General features: G+C 42.0%; 1 protein-coding gene across 1 annotated transcript in view; it reads left to right on the top strand.

Moving 5' to 3' along the window:
* Positions 1–17,980, top strand: part of Pde3a (phosphodiesterase 3A) — a 264,258-nt gene extending 246,278 nt beyond the window's left edge. Inside the window, exons 14-16 of the mRNA XM_027430188.2 lie at positions 646–801; positions 2,859–3,117; positions 17,580–17,980. Coding sequence (XP_027285989.1) covers positions 646–801; positions 2,859–3,117; positions 17,580–17,821 — 657 coding nt within the window. The 3' untranslated portion in view covers positions 17,822–17,980. The remainder of the gene's footprint in view (positions 1–645; positions 802–2,858; positions 3,118–17,579) is intronic.
* The last annotated feature ends 6,092 nt before the right edge of the window (positions 17,981–24,072 follow it).

The following is a 24,072-nucleotide window of genomic DNA, read 5'->3' as shown; positions in this document are numbered from 1 at the left end:
CAGCATGAAGACCTAACTGTGACCCTGAGAACCCACATTTAAAACAGCAAAAAAAAAAAAAAAAAAAAAAAAGAAAGAAAGAAAAGAAAAGCTGAGCATGGCAGTGGTCATGCATAATGCAAATGCCTCAGCAGTGGGGAGGCCGACACTGGAGGTTCCAGAGTCTCACTAGCCAGCAGCGTAATCAGAGAGAGATCCTGTCTAAAAAGCACGGTGGTGGCTCCTGAGGAAAGACACCTGAGGTCTGAGGTTAACCCCTCACCTACACACACACACACTCTCACAAACTCCTGCAAGTACATTTATACATACACATACAAAAGAAAACATATTATAGTTTAATTGTTTAATAGAAATCGATATTTTGTGCTAACTTCAAACAGGATTTCTTATAAGTTCAGGAATAGCAACTTTTTTGCTGACTGCTTTAAGTTTGGATGAGCTGCATCACTTTTTTTTTTTCCAATGCAAGCTGATGATATTAGTTCCAGTATCAAAAGTTCTGATGTTTGATGTTCTTATTCCCACACAGAAGGAAGACAATAAGATTCTGTTGTCATTTCTCATGTTCTATTGAGCTATCATAACATGTTATGATAACATAACATAACATATCAGAACATGTTAATTTTGTCCCTCAAACAGGTGAACGATGAAGTTGGGATAGATTGGACCAATGAAAACGACCGTCTCCTGGTGTGTCAAATGTGTATAAAGTTGGCTGACATTAACGGGCCTGCTAAATGTAAAGAACTCCACCTCAAGTGGACAGAGGGCATCGCCAGTGAGTTTTATGAGCAGGTAACTCAAAGAGCTGCATCACACACCACAAGCCATGTGTCCTTGCTGGGTACAATTTCACCAAAGCGTCCCTCAAGCCATGACAGCATGATCACTCATATATATATATATATAGATAGATAGATAGATAGATAGAGAGAGAGAGAGAGAGAGAGAGAGCAGTTTTGGCAGAACTTTAAAAATCACACATGAGCTGGGCGGTGGTGGCGCACGCCTTTAATCCCAGCACTCGGGAGGCAGAGGCAGGTGGATCTCTGTGAGTTCGAGACCAGCCTGGTCTACAAGAGCTAATTCCAGGACAGCCTCCAAAGCCACAGGGAAACCCTGTCTCGAAAAAACAAACAAAATAAATAAATAAATATCACACATGAAAATGAACTAAACTCTTGAACACCTAGGTAAAATTATCACTAGGTATTTTAGAGAGACATGTCAGTATGACAGAATAATTTAGTGAGATGTTATGAACAACCCTGAAATGCCATATTGCTACAGGTCTGTTTATTGTAGTGAAAGTATCTCTAGATGTATATTAGGAAACATCAATAGACTGCTTTCCTTGTACAGTTGAAAGGGTGTGTGTGTGTGTGTGTGTGTGTGTGTGTGTGTGTGTGTGTGTGTGTAGACTCTAGATTTGATACAAGAACAAAAGAATTAACAGACTGCCTGAAAAGTCACTACCTGCTGGTAAGCATGGGTGACCATCCCCACATAAACCTACAGTGATCCAATTCCATTTGCAGTGTGAACACCTTTCTTAAGAAGAATGTGGAAGTAAGTAAGAACAGAGAAGGAGAGGAATCAGTGACATCGGGGGATGTAAACAAAGTGAAGATAACAGCAAGAAATCTCTAGTTCCCACAACAAAGATGTTTATCCCGGGGCGGGGGAGATATAGATGACAGATTGGAGGGGCAGCGATGACAGATTGACGGTAGTCCAATGTTAAGAGCCACATGTAGAACTTTAGAAATAGGTTTATCAGAGCATTGCTGTGGAGTTTGAGCAGGGAAAGCCTCTCAAGTACTTATCACAGAGCTGATCCAAAAGAAATGCTAGATCCTTCTTGAGTGCCCTAGACCACAGGATAAGCCAGCATGGTGGCACAAGCTTGGAATGCCAACATGGGGAGGCAGAGGCGGGACCTCTTGGGGCTGCAATGTGAGGTCAGATCATAGAAGAAAAGGGAATAGGGTGTGGATGTAACAAGTATGTCCATGTCACTGAGGGCTAAGTTCAGACAACAGCAGAAAATAAAAGCTGTTAGTATTAAAGGTGTCCAAGCAGGTTGGGGCACCTTATAATGAATGGTACTTAAATAGGGATTATAATAAACTTTTAAGGTTTATGTAGTCAGCATTCATATGCAAAATAAAATATTTACGCTTTCAAAAATAGTGCATTGCCTTTTCTAGTAATGGCATTATCAATCAATGGGTAAAGTATTAAAATGCAGAAAAATATGAAAGAAAAGGAAAATCTACATACCCTGACTTATAATTTTATTAAGTTTTTAAGTTCTCAAGGTAACCTCTTGTTGATGAGCTGTTATTTTTATTCTCATCAATATTTGAGGTGGTTAAAGCAAAATATATTGAAATAAGTAAGAGTAGTAAAGCATATAATCGCAGATTATAAATTAAACAAAATCTAGGATAATACAGCAATTTGAATGAGGCAAGAAAATGGTTTATGCTTTCTAGCAGTCAAGGCAAAGAGGCAAACATCATAGGGGGTGTGGCTCAGCTGGTGGCATGCTTGCCTAGCATGCAGGAAGCCTTCAGTTTAAACCCTAGCACCACTGAAGCAGTGGTGTATATCAGTAGTCTCATAACATGCCCCTTTTTAAAGTGAACCAAAAATTCAAGACTGCACAGTTACCAAATGCCAGGAACAAAGTCCCTCTGTGGGCATATTAGCCATCGGTAATGACTCTGAGCAGTGACTTCAAGGGATTTTATGTGGCTGGGTTATGGAGTATCCGCACATTAGATGCTAGTTGAATGTTGACTTGTTTATACTTCTCTGTCATTTACCTTTGTGAATTCCTTTTCTAGGGCGATGAAGAAGCTAGCCTCGGTTTGCCCATCAGCCCCTTTATGGACCGCTCTGCCCCACAGTTGGCCAACCTTCAAGAATCCTTTATCTCACACATTGTGGGTCCTCTATGCCACTCCTATGACTCTGCGGGTCTCATGCCAGGGAAATGGGTGGATGACAGCGATGATTCAGGAGACACTGATGACCCAGAAGAAGAGGAGGAAGAAGCTGAAACACCAAATGAGGAAGAAACGTGTGAAAATAATACAGCTCCTAGTAAGCCGTAAACTCCAGTTCTGATGGGATTGTCCAGGGGTGGCTTCCACCTTGGCTTTAGAGGATTTTTTGCTTCTCATATATTACATACTCTAAGTTCAATTATCCTTTGCTGGGTGGGGCACTAAATAGGTGCCTGTAACATAACGGAGACAGTAGAAGATGAAATGTATGGCCATCAGATATCCTAAAAAGAGATGTTCTCACTATGAAATAGAGTTGATAATCAGCGTCAGTATTTCTGAACGATTTAGAGTCTCAGTTACCATAGGCACCAATTGCAGGCTTTTGTTTCATGGCTGAGTTGGGAAATGGGAAGAGATAAGAGGACTTTGGTCAGCCAGGCATGGTGGTGGTGCAAGCCTTTAATCCCAGCACTCTGGAGGAAGAGGCAGGCGGATCTCTGTGAGTTCAACACCAGCCAAGCCCCAACGCCATGTGTGTGCTTTATGCTAGCGGCCCAAGTTCTGTCCGTCGCGTGGATGGACAAAATAATAGAGACATATTAGGTACAAATGCTGCTTGGCCAGTGACTAGGATTCTCATCTGTTATCTCAGTCTTAATTATCATAAATCTATATATTTTATAAGACTTATCTTATAGAGGATGCCTTCCGCTGGCACCCTCTCTTGCCAGTGGCTCACATGGTGCCACTGGAGGATCCAAAGGGGAAAAGGGGTCACTTCCTGTTTCTCCTTGCTTAAATATGCATCTCCTTGCTATGTCACTTCCTGCCTGGATCACCACTTCTCTACTACATTTCCCAGAATCCTTTTGGACTCCTAGTCCCGTCTAACTGGCTGCCTCATTGGCCAAACAGTATTTTATTTATCATCCAGTAAGACAAACACATACACAGAAGCACTTCCCCCATCAGAGAAACCCTGTCTTGAAGAAAACAAAAGAAGAAGAATCCATTTAGCGCTTAGGGGAAGAACAATTATTTGGTTCACAATGCCAGGTCACAGTCCATTGCTGAGGGCAAGTCATAGTGGCAGTCACTTGAAGTAGGTCACATCACATTCACTGTCAAGAGCAGAAAGAAGCACATGGATCCCTGCTTACTCTCTATGCTGTTTATGCTCAGCTAGCTTCCCTGTCTCTCCAACAGTTCAGGGCTAGCCCAGGAAACAGTGCCACCCACATTCAGGGTGTGTCTTCACACTTTACTTAACAGTCAAAACCATCCCTCACAGACATGCTCATAGGCCAACCTAGCTACATTTCTGTCCCGTCCTGCGGGTCAGTCATTCAGGGTTCCAGAGGGGGTTGCCTGAAAAAAGTCATGGGCGGGAGAAGGAAGGAAGCCAAGCAGTGCAAAAGAAAGAGGACCAGAGTCCGTCTATGCATTGTCAAGGCTTCCATTTATTGGGGTTCAGACTGGGCTTATATAGCCCTGCAACAAGGAAATTAGGCAGGCGGGGGATAACAGGAAGGAGCCGGAGCATTCTTCTTATCAGCCGGAATATCTTGTGATCTTCCCCAGAACAGCAACCAGGAAAGCCCCAGGCCCTTTCTCAGAACAGAAGCAATTAGCAGTGTGGCCAAACCATCTAATTACAGGTTACAGGAGGCTCATAGAAGGGTTTACAAAGATGGGCTTTAAAACCCATAGTTTAGGGCCCATGGCCCTTAACACATTTCCTCAGCCAAACTTTCTTCTCAGGTGGCTCTGAGTTATAACAAGTTAACAATGAAAATGCACCAGTGTATTGTCACATCTGGTAACTGATTCTGGGTGTATTACACATGCAGCCAGTAATCCAACTGACTCAAGTGACTATAAAAACAGGGCTCTGTCACAACTTTAGATAGACTTATCTGTACCTCTTATAATAAAACACAGTGACTAATAACACAATTAGTAAAACCCACAACCCCTGAAATGGCATTATACTAATAACACAATTAGTAAAACCCACAACCCCTGAAATGGCATTATACAAGTATGTCCTATGATCATGTGAACACAGCACGTTTTCTATACACTTGAAAAGACAGACAAAGAGAAACCTTAATATTTTCAAAGTCGGTGAATAAAACATCACCATAGGCAGATGCCGTTGTCATTTTTTTTTTCTCTATTTTGGTCAGTCAGGAAAAATGCAAGAGTTGGTTCATATCTATCATGGGGTAAGGAAGTTCTCTACTATGCTGGTTTGGTCCATTCTAGTGTGTGTGTGTGTGTGTGTGTGTGTGTGTGTGTGTGTGTGTGTGTGTGTGTAGATGTAGATATAGATGATATAGTTGATACAGATGATATAGACATAGGGAGATATAACCTGATTTTCAACACACACTGGCAAAATTAAACAACTCATTGTCAACTCAACTTACTTGACAGAATCTTGGAACACTGGCTTTGGGCCAGATTCTTGTGGGTTCTGTCTGATTTGTTGGCCTTTCTTGTTCATTGACTTTTTTAATAGTGTGTGTGTATGTGTGTGTATCTGTAGGCATGCATCTATGTGGAAGTCAGTTGAAAATGTCCCCTGTTAATTCCTCACCTTCCACTCTAACACAGCGTCTCTTGCTCCTCATAGCTGCCTGAACCAGGCTAGCTTGTCTCTATATCCTATCTACAAACAGGAGCATTGAGAATACAGATTTCCTGGTACAGCATCGGCTCTAAGTGGGTGGTAGGATCCCAACTCAAGTCCCTACATTTGTACAGCAGTCACTTAGCCACCTCACGAAAAGTTAGCTTTTGAATTAAATCTGGGAAACTGAATTTTTTTCCTCTAATATTCTCAGTATATTTCAATGATGTGTATAAAAAGGAATTATTGATTTTAGGATTCAGAGCTAGATTCAAGTGTTATTTATTCATCTTTTAGTTTTGTTTTGTTTTTCTTTTGCTTTGTTTCCACTTCAAACAGTCAGACAGCCTGACACTTTGCTCAAGGAGAGACAGTTCTCTCGGTGAGTATCTCGAAAGTCCTGTGTCAGCTGAGCCTCTGAAAATGCTTTGTTCCCAAAAGTCTTTAGGGATTGCCATTTAAATTCACAGACATTATTAAGGTGCATACCCAGACATTGGAATTGAAGGAGTCACACCAGGACCATTATTTAGCAGCCTGCTAAATAAATTTCCCATCTAAGCTTGAATTGGGAGTGGTCTTTCCAAAGGCTGGGCTAGCAAGCTGGCCTCCAGAATGATATATTGTTCTTTGTCTTTCTATTTCAGCCAAATCTACTGAACCATTCATGAAAAGTCTATGGGTACAGTTACACAGGGCTTTCAGTAATTAAGTGGGCCCTTTGCCCTCAAATTTAAGACATCTCTGCCACAATAATCAGATACTGTCGTTTTAGATGTGTGACCTGCTTGTGCACAGGTTTGTGTGTTTAGGAATGTATGTTTACATGTGGGTAAACATGCATGAAGGTGCAGGTACATGTGGAGATAATGGGTTAATTTCACCTTATTTGAGACAGGATTTCTCTGTGAACTTGTAGGTCATTTATTTGGTTAGGCTGGGGAGCCAGTGAGCTCCAGGACCCACCTGCCTCTACTGCCCCAAATCTGTGATTAAAATGGGATTGCAGATGACTGCCAACATCCTAGCTTTTTGTATGGGTGCTGGAGATCAAGCCAGGTTCCTCATACTTGTATAGCAAACACTTTATCTACTGGGCCATCTCTCCAGCTCCTTCAAATCATAATTTTGAGGCGCCTTTACAATCTCCAAAGTGACTAAGGTGGAGTGATGCTAGCAGATTTAAAGACCAATCACAGTGTAGAGTTAGACACCTCATTTTAATAAAGAAAACAAGATTGACAGCCACCCATAAGCAGCACGACAAGGTGGGAGAACCACAGAAGGCACTCGGGTTTCTTTGCCTTTATTTAACTCCATTGCCCTTGAGTTCTTGGTCATTTTCATTTCAGAATACATACTAGCTGAGATGTTTGCTGTGATTTGGCCTGATCTTAGATTTTAGGGGAAAGATATGAAATAGCCACAGTTTTCAAAACTTGGAGGTCTCCCAGGAAACAGAATAAAATGCTGCAGTGTGATGTTCTGAGCAGAGGGGGCTATACCCCACCTCATAATTAAATCTGAAAGGTTCCTAGGGCGAGCTAAGAGGTTTCTAATGAAGTACTAAGCTGTGCTCAGAATCCAAGCAATGAAAGGCGCTTTGTTCTCTTTTCAAAAGGTTCCAGTGCTGAATAATTTGGCTCCCAACACAGGCATGCTTCAGGCCACCTGCAGATTCTAATCGACGCAAATTTATTTGGTACAAACTTTCTTCTACGTCACTTGGTTCAGCATAATTCCAGCAAAGTTTATTGCTAATGTTTAACAGCCACCTAAGAGAACAGCTGCTCTCCTGGGGCCTGCCCCAAAAGGAAAAAGGGGGGAAATGGAACTTTTGTTATCTTCTTTCCTGCAAATATGCACACTGCACAGTAGACAGTTTCCTCCCGCTGTGATTTAAACTCATCCTGTGATCAAGCCATTTGGGGGAAGCAGTAGACTCGGGGGGCCTCCTGAGGAGATGGCTCAGTGGTTAGGACCACTTGCTATACTTACAGAGGACCTGGATTCAGTTCCCAACACCCAACTGGCAAGTCACCACTCTTTGTAACTCCAGAAATCCAGTGTTTTCATTTGTTTCTGCAGGCTTTGCTGGCACATGGCATACATACACTTCAACGGGCTCACATGCATTTGGATAAATAAAAAAAAAATCAATTATAAAAGCAAATGCCTGCTTCACCACCACCATCACAGCAAAGCTAGAGGAGGAGGCTTTGCAAGGACAATGATTTTTCATTTACTTTTAAAAATAAAATGTGCTTGTATATTGCATGGCAACAACGTTAGGGTTTGTGTGACAGAGTGTGTTGGCAGATCAGTGCCAGGCGTGCTGCAGAGATCACACCACACAACAGATCTCATGTAAGACACTTATGGGGAGGTATGAAAGGCCATCTCAGAGTGAGAGGGAGGGGGGAAGGAGGGAGGAGGGAGGGAGGGAGGGAGAACAGAAGAGAACACAGACAGACAGATAGATAAGAGAGTGGACTGGTGCCAGGGACCTTTTCAAGGGTAAAGCTGCTGTTGATGACATGGGTGCTGACCCTGGATCTCTGAGGGCAGGATGAGTGAGCAACTGGATTCTAACGTTCCTCCTGTTTGCTTATTATAAAAGGTCAGGAAATAGGAAGGGGTGAAGGTGAGGCAGGTGAGGGAAGAGGAGGGGGTGATGGTGAGGTAGGAAGGGGGTATCATGCTCTTTAGACTACTTCCTGATGCCTGAGGGTGTTGATATCTTTGAGGACCCAAGGAAGCTGGGATGCTTGCCAAGCCCTGGAAAAACAGGCTGTTTTACTTGCTTTCCAGGCTCTGCAGGACCATCTGTGGCTATGGAAGTACAGGCAGCTTCTATGAAGCTGGACCACCTGGGGTTAGCCACTTTGAAGCTGTCTAGGATGCAGATTTTGAGGGACTATCTAAACCTGGCAGAATGTTGGAACACACACACAGACACAGACAGACAGACAGACAGACAGACAGACAGACACACACACACACACACACACACACACACACACACACACACACAGAGAGAGAGAGAGAGAGAGAGAGTAGGGCAAAAGATAAAGTTAAGGAGTTTAGGGAGAAATTTTTTTTTGTTAGATGTACATTTTAGGCCCATGGTCCTGGTAGTTGGGGGAGGGGAGTCCCAAGACCAGGAAAAGGGGGAGATCCCATCCTCTGGAATAAGTGGAATAGGCATTTGGGGAAATAGGCTATTGATTGACAGTACTTATCTGGAGTAATTTTGGCCTGTGAGAGGTGGGTCCAAGTCAATTCCCTGAAGCATATAAGAACTTTCTTTCTAAGATTACAGAGATGAGTTTTAGATATGTTAGTATTGCCACTGTTTGTAATATGTACTGAAATTCACATTGTAGACAAAATTGTAGACTCACACCTTTGAGTAATAGAAACTTGAAAAATAAATAATTTGGTGTTAAAAGCATGAACACTCTTTCTTGTATCCAGAAGACTGGATGTAGTAGGTTAGACAGATGTTTTTAGAACAATGAGAATCATTTTTAAGTCTATACTTAGAAGACAACAGGAGAGATAAAAATCTTGAGCTTGTGACACTTACCACAAAGTGTAGTTAACACTTACCACAAAGCTAGATCAGTAGCTTAACAGAACTCTGTTGATTGTGAAAATTCTGAACTTTTGAAGGCTTACTATAAGGACAGCAGAGAGAGGGAAATACATCTGAAATAGTTTTCATCTTTTATACAGTCCCCTTCAAGTCTCGCTCTACGTCACCCTGACCACGCCCTCACAAGTGTGGTCAGGCTCACCTGTAGCCAGCCCCTAAGTAGGCATGGCTACAGCTTCCCCTACACAGTTTCTTATCACAACTCAAGATTTTAAGTCTTCAGACCTTTATAACTTGCATTTACATACCCTAAGTCATTTTCTTATCACAGCTTAAGCTTCTATGTCCTTAGACATTTATAAATTGTATTTACATGGGTTTTTTTGTTTTTGTTTTTGTTTTTTTGGTTTTTCAAGACAGGGTTTCTCTGTGGCTTTGGAGGCTGTCCTGGAACCCGCTCTGTTGGCCAGGCTGGTCTCGAACTCACAGAGATCCACTTGCCTCTGCCTCCCGAGTGCTGGGACTAAAGGCGTGCGCCACCACCGCCCGGCTGTATTTACATAGTTTATAATGCCTTCTTGGACCTGAAAACATTTTCTCCAATTCTCACAACTTAAGCCTTCATCTCCTCAGACCTTACATAAACTTTACACCTCTTTTTTCTAGGCATTCATTCACCGAGACACGGGTGGTTGCTTCCTGAGGGCAGTCACTGTAAAGTGAGTTCCTTTAAATAAAGGACTAGGAAAAAGTTGCATTGACATCTGGTTTGTGAGTTTATCTCTTTTTAGAATCTGGTATCAAGATAAACTGTGTCTGGACTTAGTAGTAGCTCTAGGAAAGTGAGGCCTGTGACCTAATTTTTACTATGAAGGGAACTGAGAATGCAGCCAAAGCCTTGGTTGCTGCTGTTAAACTGAGAAAGCTGTCATCAATGCCTTGAGAGATCTGAGAAGGATAAATTTTACTTAAGTTAGCAGAAAGTATAGATCCAGGAGCTTCCAAGTCTATTAAGAATGACAGACTTAACGGCTACTTGGACAATCACCATGGGTTTCTACATGGTTATTGCAGGCAGAGGTCCCAGAGCAGCAGGCCCAGAAGATCTAACAGACTTTCCCATGTAGGAGGAATTGGGATGTGGGGAAGGGTGTGTGTGTGGGGGGGTAGCCTTCTTTCTCTAGACAAAGTGAGGCAATCAATTCCCTACTGTCCTGCTTATCCATGGTCTGGGGACAGGTTCTGGCAGCAGCAAGGTGAAGGGCAGTTTTTTACCCAGTGGCAAGCTGTGCCACATTTAAAGGAAGTTGTTCTAAGGAGAAGATTAGGGGTGCTACCAGGGGCTGGTATGTGTCTTTATAAAGAAAAGCCTATTTTTAATTAAACATTTTTAATGCCATATCTAGCAGATCCAGCCGATTCTGTAGAGTTTGAGGAACATTTATCTGTTAAGTATACTCAATTTAGTAACTTGCTTTAGGCTTAACTTTAAAACATACAATTCCTGTAATTAATTACATTAGCACTTAGCATGACTACAAGTATAGTTCTGGACACATTAAAGAATCTAATCATTTATAAGGTGACTGCTAACTTGTATGTCTTAATTATCCTTAACAGTTTACAAGTTAGAGGCTTTTATGAGACTAGGAGTTAGCATTCCATTCATGTTAGGTTTAGGCTTGAAAAAAAATAGCAATTTTAGAATTGCAGTTCTTTACTATTGAAAGTAAAACTTTAAAACTTGTCATCACAGATATAGTCCATAGAGAGAGTGCCGACTTTGCTGAACCTTTTACAGCATGCCATTACAGAGCATTGTAACTTTTTGTATAGCTTAGTATATCCACATAGCTAAAGCTTAAAGTGAGCAGAGATGAAGAAGCTTGACTGTGGCCCTGAGTAGACCTTAGGAATTTACATATCTTATTTATCAAGTATACCTTATTTATCAAACACATGCTGTTACTTATCTAAATTTTCTAGCAACTTGGTACTAAATAGTTAGCAAAGACAAAAGCAGTTAGACATCTTAAATCTGCTTTTGTTAATCTCAATAGACCTTTATAACCTTCAAATTTTATCATCATATGCAGTATAGTCTAAACCAGAGTTGAATCACATATTTGTAGCAAATATCACCCTAATTTTTTTCATCATAAAAAATTCATACCAGTCTGAAATATTTGGGAATTGTTGCTTCATTAGTCTAAAAGGTGCAATGATAAATAGAGAGCTTATTAGGACTAAAAAGTTTTACAGTTTTTGCTTTATGGTATGTGGTTATCTCAAGATGGTGAAGTCACATGGTATGCACCGACTAACCTTAGTAAAGATGACTGCCAGCCATGTGGCTGCTTATATCCTGATGAGGTCATCGGCCTAGAAGGAGGAGAGCCACATGTTGCTATTTAAAACATCTGATTTCCTAGTAGGTCTCTATTTTTTAATGAGAGTTGAATACAAGTTACACACATACACATGTGTGTGCCCGTGCACACACACACACACACACACACACACACACACACACACACACACACATCCACTTATAAAATTTTATTTATAAGCCTTTTGTTATGTCAGGCCCATGTTGGGCCCCATCTGTTAATCCAACAGACAGTCCAGTTCATACCTGAGAAGGGGAATTTGGATTGAGGAAAGAAACAGACAAGAGACAGAAGATAGTCAGGAGGGCATTCAGTGAATACTAGCATCTGCCCAAAGTTTATTGCTCAAAGTCCTTGTATGCCCCAACCTAACCAACCTAAGGTGGGGGGGGGGGGCGGAGGCAAGAGGATTTCCTTACCAATGATACAAGGAACAAACAGATGTAATTACTTCCTTAATCCTCAAAACATCTAGCAACCACACCTTAGATTGAACCTCTTGTTATCTGACCTTGAGGATTAACCACATCCATTAACCACACTTAGGTCAAGTATTCTGTTATGTAGGCAAGACAACCAGGGACCACACCTTAGACCAAGCATCCTTCAGCAGCCACACATTAGAACTTTAGGTCGTAACCCTTTAACCTTGAAAGAACAAGGACAGGCTTGAACTCTCTGACCTTAAGTCAATATGGAATGGAGCCACTTCTATGGACCCCGACATTGTTACAAGTTTAAAGACAAATTTTGTTGCAGATTTTGTAGATTTTAAGTGATACTCAATGCATTTTCAAAACCCTGAGATAATAGAGTTTACAGCATAGTCTTAAGAGATCATTTTGAGAGCAGAGGATTACAGAGAAATCATAGTGACAAAAACGGCTTTTAAGAGTAGAAAGCAGAGAAAGCGTGGAGCAGAGCAAGCTACAGATGTAAGATATTTGTGGCTCATTTGTCTGTGCAGTAGCAGTTGCTATGGTTTGTGAGAATTTGGAAATCAATTTAGCCAATTTCTTGGCCATTGATCTGAACAGAGACCAGGCTGTTGTAATAAAATCTGAGTCCCTGGAGGAAGAGAGATTTGCAAAGCAGAACACTGTGAGGGTGTATTCCTACAAGCTCCAAGAGGGAGCTGAGAGCTAAAGCTGCAGGACTGCGGACTGGAGCCCGAGACAGCCTGGTGATGGCAGGGAGAAGGGAGCCAGTAAGTGTCTTTAGTAGAGAGACCCAAGGGGTGCAAAATGCCAGAGCTGAGAAACTTTTCCACATGGCGGGAGCCCTAAGTGAGTAGACAGTAGCTCCATGAGCCAGAGAGACACTTATCGCCTAGGACAAGGAGAGGAAGGGTTAAAGACAAGGAGGAACAACTAGGAACTGAGAAGCACATCACACAGCTCCTGGGGGAGGCAAGGAAATTCACAGAACATAGGCCCAGAAAGGCACAAAGAAAGAGAGAGAGTACGGGTAGCTCTAAATGTGAAGAAAGAAAGAAAGAAAGAAAGAAAGAAAGAAAGAAAGAAAGAAAGAAAGAAAGAAGCAAAGAAAGGAGTCCCAGTGTGCCTCCGGTGGGACTGCAGCTCCTGGGCCAGGCTGTTTAAGTGGGACTGCAGCTCCTAGGGCAAGGCAAGAGAAAGTTAGGACAGAGCAGGAGAAAAGGGGGCTGTCCGCATGGGTGCAGCAGGCTAGAGGCCCTTCAGGCTGCAGAAGCCAGAGAGGCACATAGGTGCCATGTGCAGGGCACAGAAGGTCAGGGAGAAGCAGCAACTGAAGAATCAGACTGTAGAATTCAGAATCAACTTCACAAACAAATGATTGGCATGTATCTTTAGGAGAGTTAGATTAGCACCTTGGTGAAGAATGCAGGGGAGAGAAGCTGGGCAAGGCAACCTGCTCCTTTGCCCCCTCCTCTCCTGACATCCGGACAGCTCCCACTTTGCAGCAAAGTTACAGATCTATCAACCTTAGCTTAAAAGACCAGACAAAACAAACAGGGTTGGGAGTGGAGAAAAAGGAAATAAGGAATGGGGAATTTCCATTTCCCTGATTGCTGGCTGTTACGATAAATCTTTCTGCCAAAAGCTGCCATGGCGCCCGAGTTAGGGCCCAAATTAATACACAGAGAGACTTGCATTAGGTACAATGCTGCTTGGCCAATGTCTAGGATTCTCATCTGTTAGCTTAGTCTTAATCATCATAAATCTATATATTTTATAAGACTTATCTTATCGGATGCCTTATTGGCGTCCCTCCTTGCCAGTGACTCACATCCTGCCGATGGAGGACGCGAAGGGGAAAAAGGGACCCTTCCTGTTTCTCCTTGCTCATGAGTCTCCTTGCTATGTCACTTCCGGCCTGGATCACCACTTCTCTACTACATTTCCCAGAATCCTCTTTGACTCCTAGTCCTGTCTAACTTGCTATTTCATTGGCCAAACAGAACTTTATTCAACAATCAATAAGATAAACATACACAGTACATTTCCCATCAGCTGGAATTAGCTGTAGAGTTGCCTAATAACTCAGGATGTAGCTGTGCCTCTGGGCAGCCAGATTGATTGATTGATTGACTGATTGATTGTCTTAGGGGTTTTGAGGTCAGATTCAACTGCAAAGGCAGGTAAGTTCATCAACCCTCCAGTTGGAGTTTCTCCAAGTTGCACCCCAAAGGGAAGCCAGGAGGTGCAGATAACACAGTTCTCATAGCTGAGGCAGAGGGGAAGGTCCAAGGCCTGAAGTCCAAGGCAACCCAAGGACTCAGGGGGACTAAATGAGGAAGACACGTGCTGCTTATTAGATTGACAACACTGGACAGGATCAGAGCTAAAAGACTGAGGAGACATGGTGCTTGGTATCAGGACTTCGGAATGATGCCAAAAGTCAAAAGACAGAGAGAGAGAGAGAGAGAGAGAGAGAGAGAGAGAGAGAGAGAGAGAGAGAGAGAGCTCAGAAATGAAGGCTTACCCAACAGAAATGGTCAGAGGTTGGGTCATCGAAGAGAGTCAATCGCAGCCTTAACGACTGTGGCTGGGGGTACCTCCACCTCCAAGAATACCGGGATGGAGAATGGACACTCAGTAATCTCTCCCTTGGATTCAGGCAAGCATTTATACTGACCGAAGGGAAAACTTAACAGTAGCTGTTGTGGGAATGGTGTCAGTGATCAGCGAGCCAGAGGTCAATCTGTGGCAGATGCACTAGAGATAAGGGATAGGGTCCCAGTGCAGCTGAGACTGTCCGTGGATGGGGTGGGAGGAGAGTGCAGGCAGGCGCTGGGGTATCCCGCTGAGTCACAGGCATCAGGGTACCTTGGTGAATCAGAGCCAAGGACTGCTATGGAGGTCAGACCATGCCAGAGATTTCATGCTAGAGATCTGGGGAGAGAGGTGCTAAAAGAGGTGCTCCTCCATCTTGGAGTGTAGACAAGAGAGAGCAGAGACAGATTCAGAGAGACAGAGGGCAAGAGATAACTTGAGAGACCAAGAGAGGTGCAAGGACCTTTTCAAGGGTAGAGTGGTTGGTGATGCGTCACCGAATGCAGGCTGGAGAACAGCTGGGTTCTCACAGAAGAGCTTGAAGAGGTGTGGCACATGGCATCTGCAATAGGAAAGTAGAGGCCAGTGAATGCCCGTGCTCTGCTGGCTTCCTTCTTTTTATTCAGCCTGGGACCTCAGCCCCATAGAATGATGCCCCCACATTTAGGAAGCTCCTCCCACCTCAGCCTACTCTGGAAATTCCCACAATGAAGTGGCCCAAAGGTTTCCCTTTTGTTTGTGCTTCTAGGTCCTGCCAAGTGTGCAATGTTAACCAACAAATGTCAGTGATATTTCTTTGGAGGAAGTGTCTTGTTAGAGTTATTGGGGGTCAGAGGCAGTGCTTTGGCAGCCATAAGAAGCCAAGTTCAGCCATTGATCTTAAAAAGTCAATTAAAAAGCCAAATTAGGGCTGTGTTGACCTAGCAAATAAAAATTCTCTGCACAAGGCTGATCCCAAGACCCATACAGGAAAAAAAAAAGGCAGATGTGGTGGTGGTGGTAAGTACTAGCATTCGTAATCCCAGCACTCCTACTGTGAGATGCATGGTTGAGAACAGAAAATCACTTGGAAGCTCCGGTTCTTGCTTGTCTAACCCTTACTGTCCTTACCTCTCATCTGTTGTCCTTCCACGCTGTTTTCTCTCCACCCCCCCATCTCTTACTCTTCCCTTCACCTCCACCCCCTCTCTTTCTTCCTCTCTTTTGTTTAAAGTCTGCCTTGGTGAGGCCATTTAACATTAGATCCTACCAACATCGTAAGACTACAGAACCCGAGATCTGACACGCACATTGTGTTTCCAGCTGCACTGCTATGTTAGTACTATCTTCCTCTGTGCTGACCTTGCAAGGCATTGCAAAGGATTAGAGAATTTATTTCCAGTCAGTAGATTGCTAAACTGAAGTTGTAAAAGGATGGAGAGATCATGGTCTTCAGGTGTGAGTAGGTGGTGAGTCCCCGATCTAAAATGCAAAGCTAAGACCAACCGTGTCTTGGTTACTTTCCCACTGTTGCCATAAAATACTCTGACCAAAACAACAACAACAACAACAAAAAAAAACCAACAACAACAACTCGGGGAGAATTGGTGTATTTTATCTCACAAGGACAGGTTATAGTCCTTCCTTGTGGGAAAATCACATTGCCAAGATCTGTCTTGTCCATCGCATCCACACTCAAGAATCAGAGAGCAATGAATCAGCCCATGCTTGCTAGTGCTCCATGCACTTTCTCCTCTCATATGCTTCCCTAGACTCCTACATAGGGAATGGTGCCACTCATAGTGGGCAGGGCTTCCAACCGCCACTCCAGCCCTGCAGATATGCCCCAAAGCCCCTCTCCCAGGTGATTCAAATTTCTGTGAAGCTAACTGGGGAACACTGATTATTACAAATAATAAAGCTGTCTCTGTCACAAGTGTATCGCTGTCCCAAACAGCACATTTACTCATGTCTCTCCCAGAGTGTACTTGCAGAGTGTAAGTGCTTTGAAGGCAAACTCTGAGCCTAACCAATCTTTGTTTGAAGTACACAGAAAACAAAAAAGTGCTCTCCAATTGGTCAGTGTCAGTTTCATTGATGAATTCATCTCATCAATAAATGATGACTACAGTAAAAAAGAATTTAAATTTAAATTATTTTTTTACAACTCTGTGCCCATGCTACTATCTCCTGGCATTTATTTAATTTAATGTCTCTATGTGGTTCAAAAATAATTCAAAATAATTTAACTGAATTCTTTTTTCTGCACATTTTTATAATTAGATCTTACTGTTCTATAGTGCAAGAAGTTTCCGCTTCCTTTTATAATAAAGCCATCTAAAGACTTGCATAAAGATGTCTACAGATGGATCTCAAGAAATCTAGCATGGCTGGAGCATCCCGTGATCCCTGCCAAGCTCCAGGTTCAGTGAGAGATGCTATCTCAAAGACTAAGGTGGGAAGTGATAGAGAAAGACTTGTGTCTTGGGGTTCCATGACAGTGGCTATCACTCTGTTCTCTGAAAGTTGATGCCACCATCAACTTCTGACTGACCTCCACACCTGCACATCCGTGTACACGGGTCCACTTACGCTACACATGCACACATACACCCCAAATATTTTTTAACAAAATAATAATACAAGCAGAACCTGATGTGAGTATGAATAAATATGCAATATTGTTCAAATATTGTTCACATTTATCTCAGTAGTAGTTTCTTTTCATGTTCCTTTTCTTCCTCAATCTAGAGAACTGCATGGTTAGTGCAGGTAAAGGAAGTGAAGTGTAGATGGATCGATAAAGAGAAAGACAGATAGATAATTGTCTAAAGAGACAAGATACTTAACTCCTGAAAAGCAATAGCCTTTATGTGTGTAGCTCACAAATACTTCACTTTGATGGTCTATGTTTTGCAGGAAAGAAAACTTTCAAAAGGAGGAAAATCTACTGCCAAATAACACAGCACCTCCTGCAGAACCACACCATGTGGAAGAAAGTGATTGAAGAAGAACAGAGCTTAGCAGGCATAGAGAACCAGTCCCTGGACCAGGCTCCTGCACAGCACTCCTCAGAGCAGATCCAGGCTATCAAAGAGGAAGAGGAAGAGAAGGGGAAGCCAAGAGCAGAGGAGACCCCGGCTCCACAGCCAGACCTGTGACCATGGGTAGAGCGAGCTGTGTTTGCAGACAGAATGACTTGTCCCAGATACTTTCCAAGCCAGCACAACACTTAGACACAACACTGTAGAACACCAGAAGACGGGCAAATGGCTAAAGCATTTGGGGAATTCTTCACATTTTGTGTGTTTACTTTTACAGTAAGGGACAGCGCTGAAGACTCCGGCTCAAAGAAGCTTTCTTTCACTTTGCGACACCAGCGTCTAAGGATTGTTTATAAGGAAGAAATATATGTGTGTGTATAAATTCCCACATAGGCTCATGTAAGACTTATAGTCACATGTAACACATGCACACTGATAGCCAGGATGCCTGACTCCACAAGGTAGTAACAGTCTTATTAAGATATATAGAGGTCACTGTGACATAAGAAATCACAAAGGGCAAGAAGTCATGAGGAAATGTGCAGCTTAGCAAGAAAACAAATGTAGGCTTGAGAGTGACCAGCTTTTGTTCTCCCTACTGAGGGATGAACCTTATCTAGCATTGTTGGAATTCCAATGCATCCTGCCAACAGTCTGTGTGTGTAAGTGTATGTGAGTGTGTGTGTGTGTGTGTGTGTGTGTGTGTGTGTGTGTGTGTGTGTGTGCGTGCATGAGAGAGAAGAGATATGTTTGTATACATGTGTAAAGGGAGATGTTTGTGATTTTACTTGTTCATAGAATAGCTGTAGCAGGTGACAAAGTCCATGTCAACATACAGAAGGAAATTCTTTCTGGCGTGTCTTTGAATGGCAGCCCTCCTCCATTTAGCTTCCACAAAGGTTCTGTTTTCAGAGGGTGGGCTTGTGTGGGCCACATGATTGGTACCACTGCTACTGGCCACTTGGAGGCGCTCCCCCACCAGCCTCACACCCACAAGACTGAGGCTTTCCAGTCTACCCGCCTAATGAATGTATAAGGTGTGTATGTGAGTACACATGTCACTCACCTATGATCAAATAGCCATGGAAGGGGATGCCATTCTTTAGTGGTGGACGCCCAAGAGGAGCTGGCATCAGCTCTTCATCAGGTAAGAGTTCTAAAAGGGTGCTGGGAAAGGCCCAGGAAATTACCTTTAGTGATGATACCCTGTGTCTTCTCAATTTGCTGCAAGACATATTGTACTATAAAAGAAAGTCAACAAACTCACCAAGGCTTTTATGACAAGAGATGAAGGTGAAATGCCAGCTTATGGTTTGGAAGTTGACCTTGGGAGAATTGACCCTTGGCAACTGTTGAAGAATGTTTGCTCTGACACTGCCTGTTGTGGTCTTCCCTACACTGTGTGATGGCATAGCATGGCTTTACAGCCTGGTCTGTGGTCATGCTCCATGAAGGTTATAGGGAGGTTGATTATTGTTTGTGGCTTAGCCATTGAAAGCTGTTTGAGTTGTTTTGTTTTGTTTCCTACACTTGTTTATGCTGTGAGCCAAACCTCTATTTAAAAAGTTGATACTCACTTTCAATATTTTATTGGATATTATTATGTATGTCATGACTAGTTATCTTGATGTAAATATAAAGAATGTTTTTTTTGTTTCTGTAGATAGTAAACTTTTTTAAGAAAAAAAAGGGGGAAAAGGGAAACATTTTATAGTTATATTTTAATCACCATTTTATACATTGTAGCTATCTCCAAGCCCAGGAGCTAGGTGAGGGTTCATTGTGGAATCTGAGGGCCACCTTCCACTGCCTACTCTAGTTTGAGTCCTAATCTGATACAGTTGTCTTGCTGTTAAATTAAGGCATTGCAGAGACAGCAGCTTTTGATAACTGACTTAATTTGAGTTCTTTCCCTCCCTGATGAAAGCCTTCTCCCTGGACTTTGTGGCTTGTAGCCCCCAGTGAAGTTCTGTATTCACAGACTTCCCGTCATCTTAGCCTCCAAGACCTGTGCATTGATTTTTGGCCCTTTCACATCCTTGATTGTGTACACTAAAAATCCCTTCATCTCCCAGACATGGGTAGCATACCCTTCCCTTCAAAAGCATGGCTTAATGGTAATTCACAGCATTTTTCAAAGTAGACAAAGATGAAATCAAATGTCTCAAGCAGATTTTCTATTTAATAGACAGTATAAAGAGGATTGAAAAGATTAAGGATTCATCCAAATAATTAGAATATGTTCAAGTGTGTTTCTGAGTCAACACCAGGTCTTCAGCATTTAGCAGGTCTTGAATCATTTCTTTTCTTCTTCATGGTGTCTGTGTGTCTCTGTAAATCTACTTAGAAGCAAGAAGCCCTCTTTGGTGAAGGTCCCCTTCCCCTGCAATAAAAAAATGATAGGCAAAGCACTTGCATTCATACCTTTCACATCTACTCGGTTCTCATCCCCATCTCCAAAGGACACATGTCTATAGCATAAGCGTAAATAGTCAGACAAGCTATGTCTGAGTGAGTAGATTGGCAAGTCCATTGTGAATATATATGCAGTTTGAATAAAGCCACAGAATCTGAGTAGGAGCCAGGGTGGTTATATCATGGGGAGCAGACTCAGAAAACTGCCTATTTTTGCTTGTTTTAAGGTAATCTGAACCTATTTGTTCCAGAATTATACTCATTCATCCAGGCAGATCAGTTTTTCTTTCCCTTAGAGAACAAGTTGTCATTCTACTCAACCCAAAAGGCAACAAACTGAAAGGTGTGTGACCTAAAGGCCCACCCTGATAGATCTCAAAAGCTATCAAACAACATCTAAAGTGTTGACAATGAATGATGTTGTCTAACGTCTTGGTGACAGCAATGACCTGTGTTCTCCTCCAACTTCAGAGTTAACTCCCTGTGGTGCCAATGTGTTCCATGTGATTTACTACAGATTTATATGAACCTATACAGGTGCCATTTGATAAACTCAGGTCTCCCAGTGGAGGGGTTTCTACCCACTTAGGGAAAGGATAGTTTCATAGACAGCCATAACACATCAATGGTAGGAGAAATTGGAACCGGCTCTCGCTCACTATGGCGTAAAAGCCGAAGTGTACTCTGCATGTTATCCATGTCATTTTCCGCATCCTAATTGAATACCTTTATCATGATCAACGCCAGTTGGCCTTTTGAATACTATTTCCTTAGCAGAAATACCATTTTTTTGCTGTTTTACTTATCTGTAATTTAAAAAAAATGTTCTTATTTATGTAAGACCTGGTTTTGTTATCAGTAAGAGATGAACTCGGTAGCTCTGCATTTTCTCTAGTTGTCCTCATCTGGCATTGAGATAATGGTCTCCTGTTTGAGAAAGTATCGGTTTCTTACCCTCACTATCCCCTGTTCGGTTCTGTTTGGGTTTTACTCCAGAACAAACATTAGTCATTGCAGTCCCTATAATGCTAAAGAGAAGAACTGAATACCCTGCCGACTGTTTAGTAGATGTATATATTTGCAGTTACCCTGTGTCCTCTGCCTTTCTTTCCCAGAGAACTTTCTTGAAGGTAAAAGCTGTGCAAAAGGCATGAGACTCAGGCCTATTCTTTGTTTAAATGATGGAAAAGTATAAATTATTTTCTAAATAATAAAACTATGAAAATTATCATTGTAAATAAAGTCTAAAGCTTGAAATGACTTCTTTATAAAAGTGAAGTATTTGTGTGGTGAATAACTCCTCAACAATGGGAAGTTAATACTCCAGAAGTCCTGTCTGTTCTGCTTTGGGACATGCTCTTGGTGCTTCCGCGAAGCAGGGACCTCCACTGTCCTCCTAGGATAACTCCTAGAAGCATAGAGAAAACCACGAGGAGGGGCTTGTTAGCCTTCTCTCCTTCCTAACCCTGATTCCCATTAGATTCCTGTTTTGATTTTTGTGCCATTAGCAATTAAAATGCTTTTTCAAGTATCCAAAGGCTACAGTAAGAGAGTTCTGTGATGTTCCACAAACTAAATCAAGACTCTTCTTGACTCTTTAGGTCCTAATATATGTGTAGGGGGGATAAAACAACAAAAATTTGCATGTCAGTAGTTTAGCCTCAGATAATTAAATGCCGCGATAACCATGAGCTTTGGAACTGAAGTCATTTTCTGGCATTATCTTGCCGCCTGAGCAATGAAATATGACATGGCCCTTGTTCTAGGTCATTCATTTCTTTCATGAATTTGTAAAGGGAAACTATGAATTTGTTCATATTGCTGCATTTTAAGGTTTATCCAAGCAGATTCAAAATGAGGATAGAGAAACAATTCTCCAAACAGAAGAGAACTCAGAATTAAATTATTCTTGGAATGTCAATCAAGGTGAAATCCACCAGTTTGTGGTCCTGCATCCATGTCATGTCAATTGGTCCTCCAGGAAATGCCCAGATACTTACTGAAAATTAAATCAGGAGTGAATTAAGTTATCAGCACTGATTAAACTAAACCGTACACTTTGGTCTGGATGGTTTGAACTGAGCTTTTCATGAGTATTTGTATGTGTCACACGAAGGGACCCTGATTAGAGAATAAGGACACACTAGTATACGTTATGCAGCATGGATACCAGCAATATATGTCACTACCTAACACATGGCATGTATTGAAATGATGTTAATTTTTGTATTACCTAATACTGTTTTTTTTTCCTTACCTAAGAATTGGTTTTTATATTCATCCTAGTAGATTACCCTAAAAAGTGGTTAGATGTCATGACTAAGGTATCTGACCTTCTGTTTGTGAATACTTTAAATATGTCTGCAGACCAGATGCAAAAAGGAAGTTAGTGGAAGCCAACCTGCTTCCTTAAAGGACAGTGTTGATCCTTGAGCTTTTTTAATGTAGAAAAGACCATCAGTAGGCAGACTGTGGACTTTTGAGCTGGTTTGAAGTCTACACATTTCTTAGTATCATGCGTTGGCATCTTAGGCGTATGCCTGCTGAAGTGACATGGCACACAGGGGAAAGACATCCTTTTCTTAAAGGTCAGTGTTCAGTGTGGCCATGTTCAGCGTGGACTCCTCGCTCTGCATTAAGAAGTGGCATGAAAACTGGCAAAAAAAATAATGTTAAATCTTTGTGTGTCGATACTGACAGAAGTACTTACACTGATTTGTTTCTTGAACCATCACTTCTGTAAGTTTTTTTTTTAACTATATTAAAACGAAGCCCATAAACCACTGCTTCTTGGTACCAAAATGCTCACCGTCTGACATGACCGAGACTAATATGCAAGAGCAAACTTGCATAATTGAATGCTTTCTTCCTAATGCTCTCAAGGGAAAATGCTTTATAGACTTATAGACGGATCAATAAGTGCTTAAATGCAGTCTGTAACTCCAGTTACCGGCGATCTGACACCCTCTTCTGGCCTCCTTGGGCACTGCCTAAACATGGTGCACAGGCATGCAGGCAAAACACCCATCTACATAAAATACGTTTGTACAAAAACTACCAAAGAATTTAAGTGCCCAAGTGACAACTGAAGGTCCCCTGAGTTACCCCAATGCACAAGAAAACATCATCCAGTAATTTATCACTATACATTAATAAAATGATAAATGACCTATTGCCATAGATTATATTTATGCAATTCTAATAAAGTTAAAAGTCAAATTATTCAACACTAAGGAAATTAAACATTATTCATTCTAGCTTTCACAGATGAAGGGCTGACCTTGTGTTAACCACCCTACTGTATTCATCTGTCATTTTTAACCAAATGGTAGGGTAATAAGTGAATTCCTTTATAGAAAAGTAACAGAAGCATATTTTGTAAACCTTTGATACTTTAAATTCTACAGTTTTACCAGGTTTGCTTCTTTCAATTGAGACAAACTGTTGCAGGAAATTGTCCCTTCTTGACAACAGAAAGAAAAAAAAAGTCTGGATCAAAGAAGACGAGCCGTTTTTTACCCATTTTACTTCTCTGAGTCAATATTAGCAAAGAAACCATAATCAGAAATATTCTTCAGTTGGAACAGAGTAAGGAATGTTTTCAGTGCCAGGGTCCAAGTAACCCTCCGCCCCATTTCCATAAAGAACCCCATGGTACAAAGAAGCAGATGACAGCAGAATTCAGGACCACATAAAACCCTCAATACACAGCCAGTCCCCTGTCCAGCCTTCTCCCAAGTCAGCTTAGTTATTTGCTCTGGAGTGAAATGACCTCGTGGGCCCACAATTCCTCCCTAACTTTATTTGCCTTGACAAGCACTTCTGCTGTTGCTGAGTGTGAATCATTGGTGACTAGAGCCTCTGCTGCTGCAGAGAAGGAACTTTGTCCCCGGTACTTACATTCCTCTTATATAGCAAAATATTCACATGTCAATGTGAAATCAACAATAACT

This window comes from Cricetulus griseus, chromosome 8, assembly GCF_003668045.3.
Source record: "Cricetulus griseus strain 17A/GY chromosome 8, alternate assembly CriGri-PICRH-1.0, whole genome shotgun sequence".
Lineage (NCBI taxonomy): Eukaryota > Metazoa > Chordata > Mammalia > Rodentia > Cricetidae > Cricetulus > Cricetulus griseus.
Note: the sequence above shows the minus strand (reverse complement) of the source record. Positions and strands in the feature narration are given on the sequence as shown.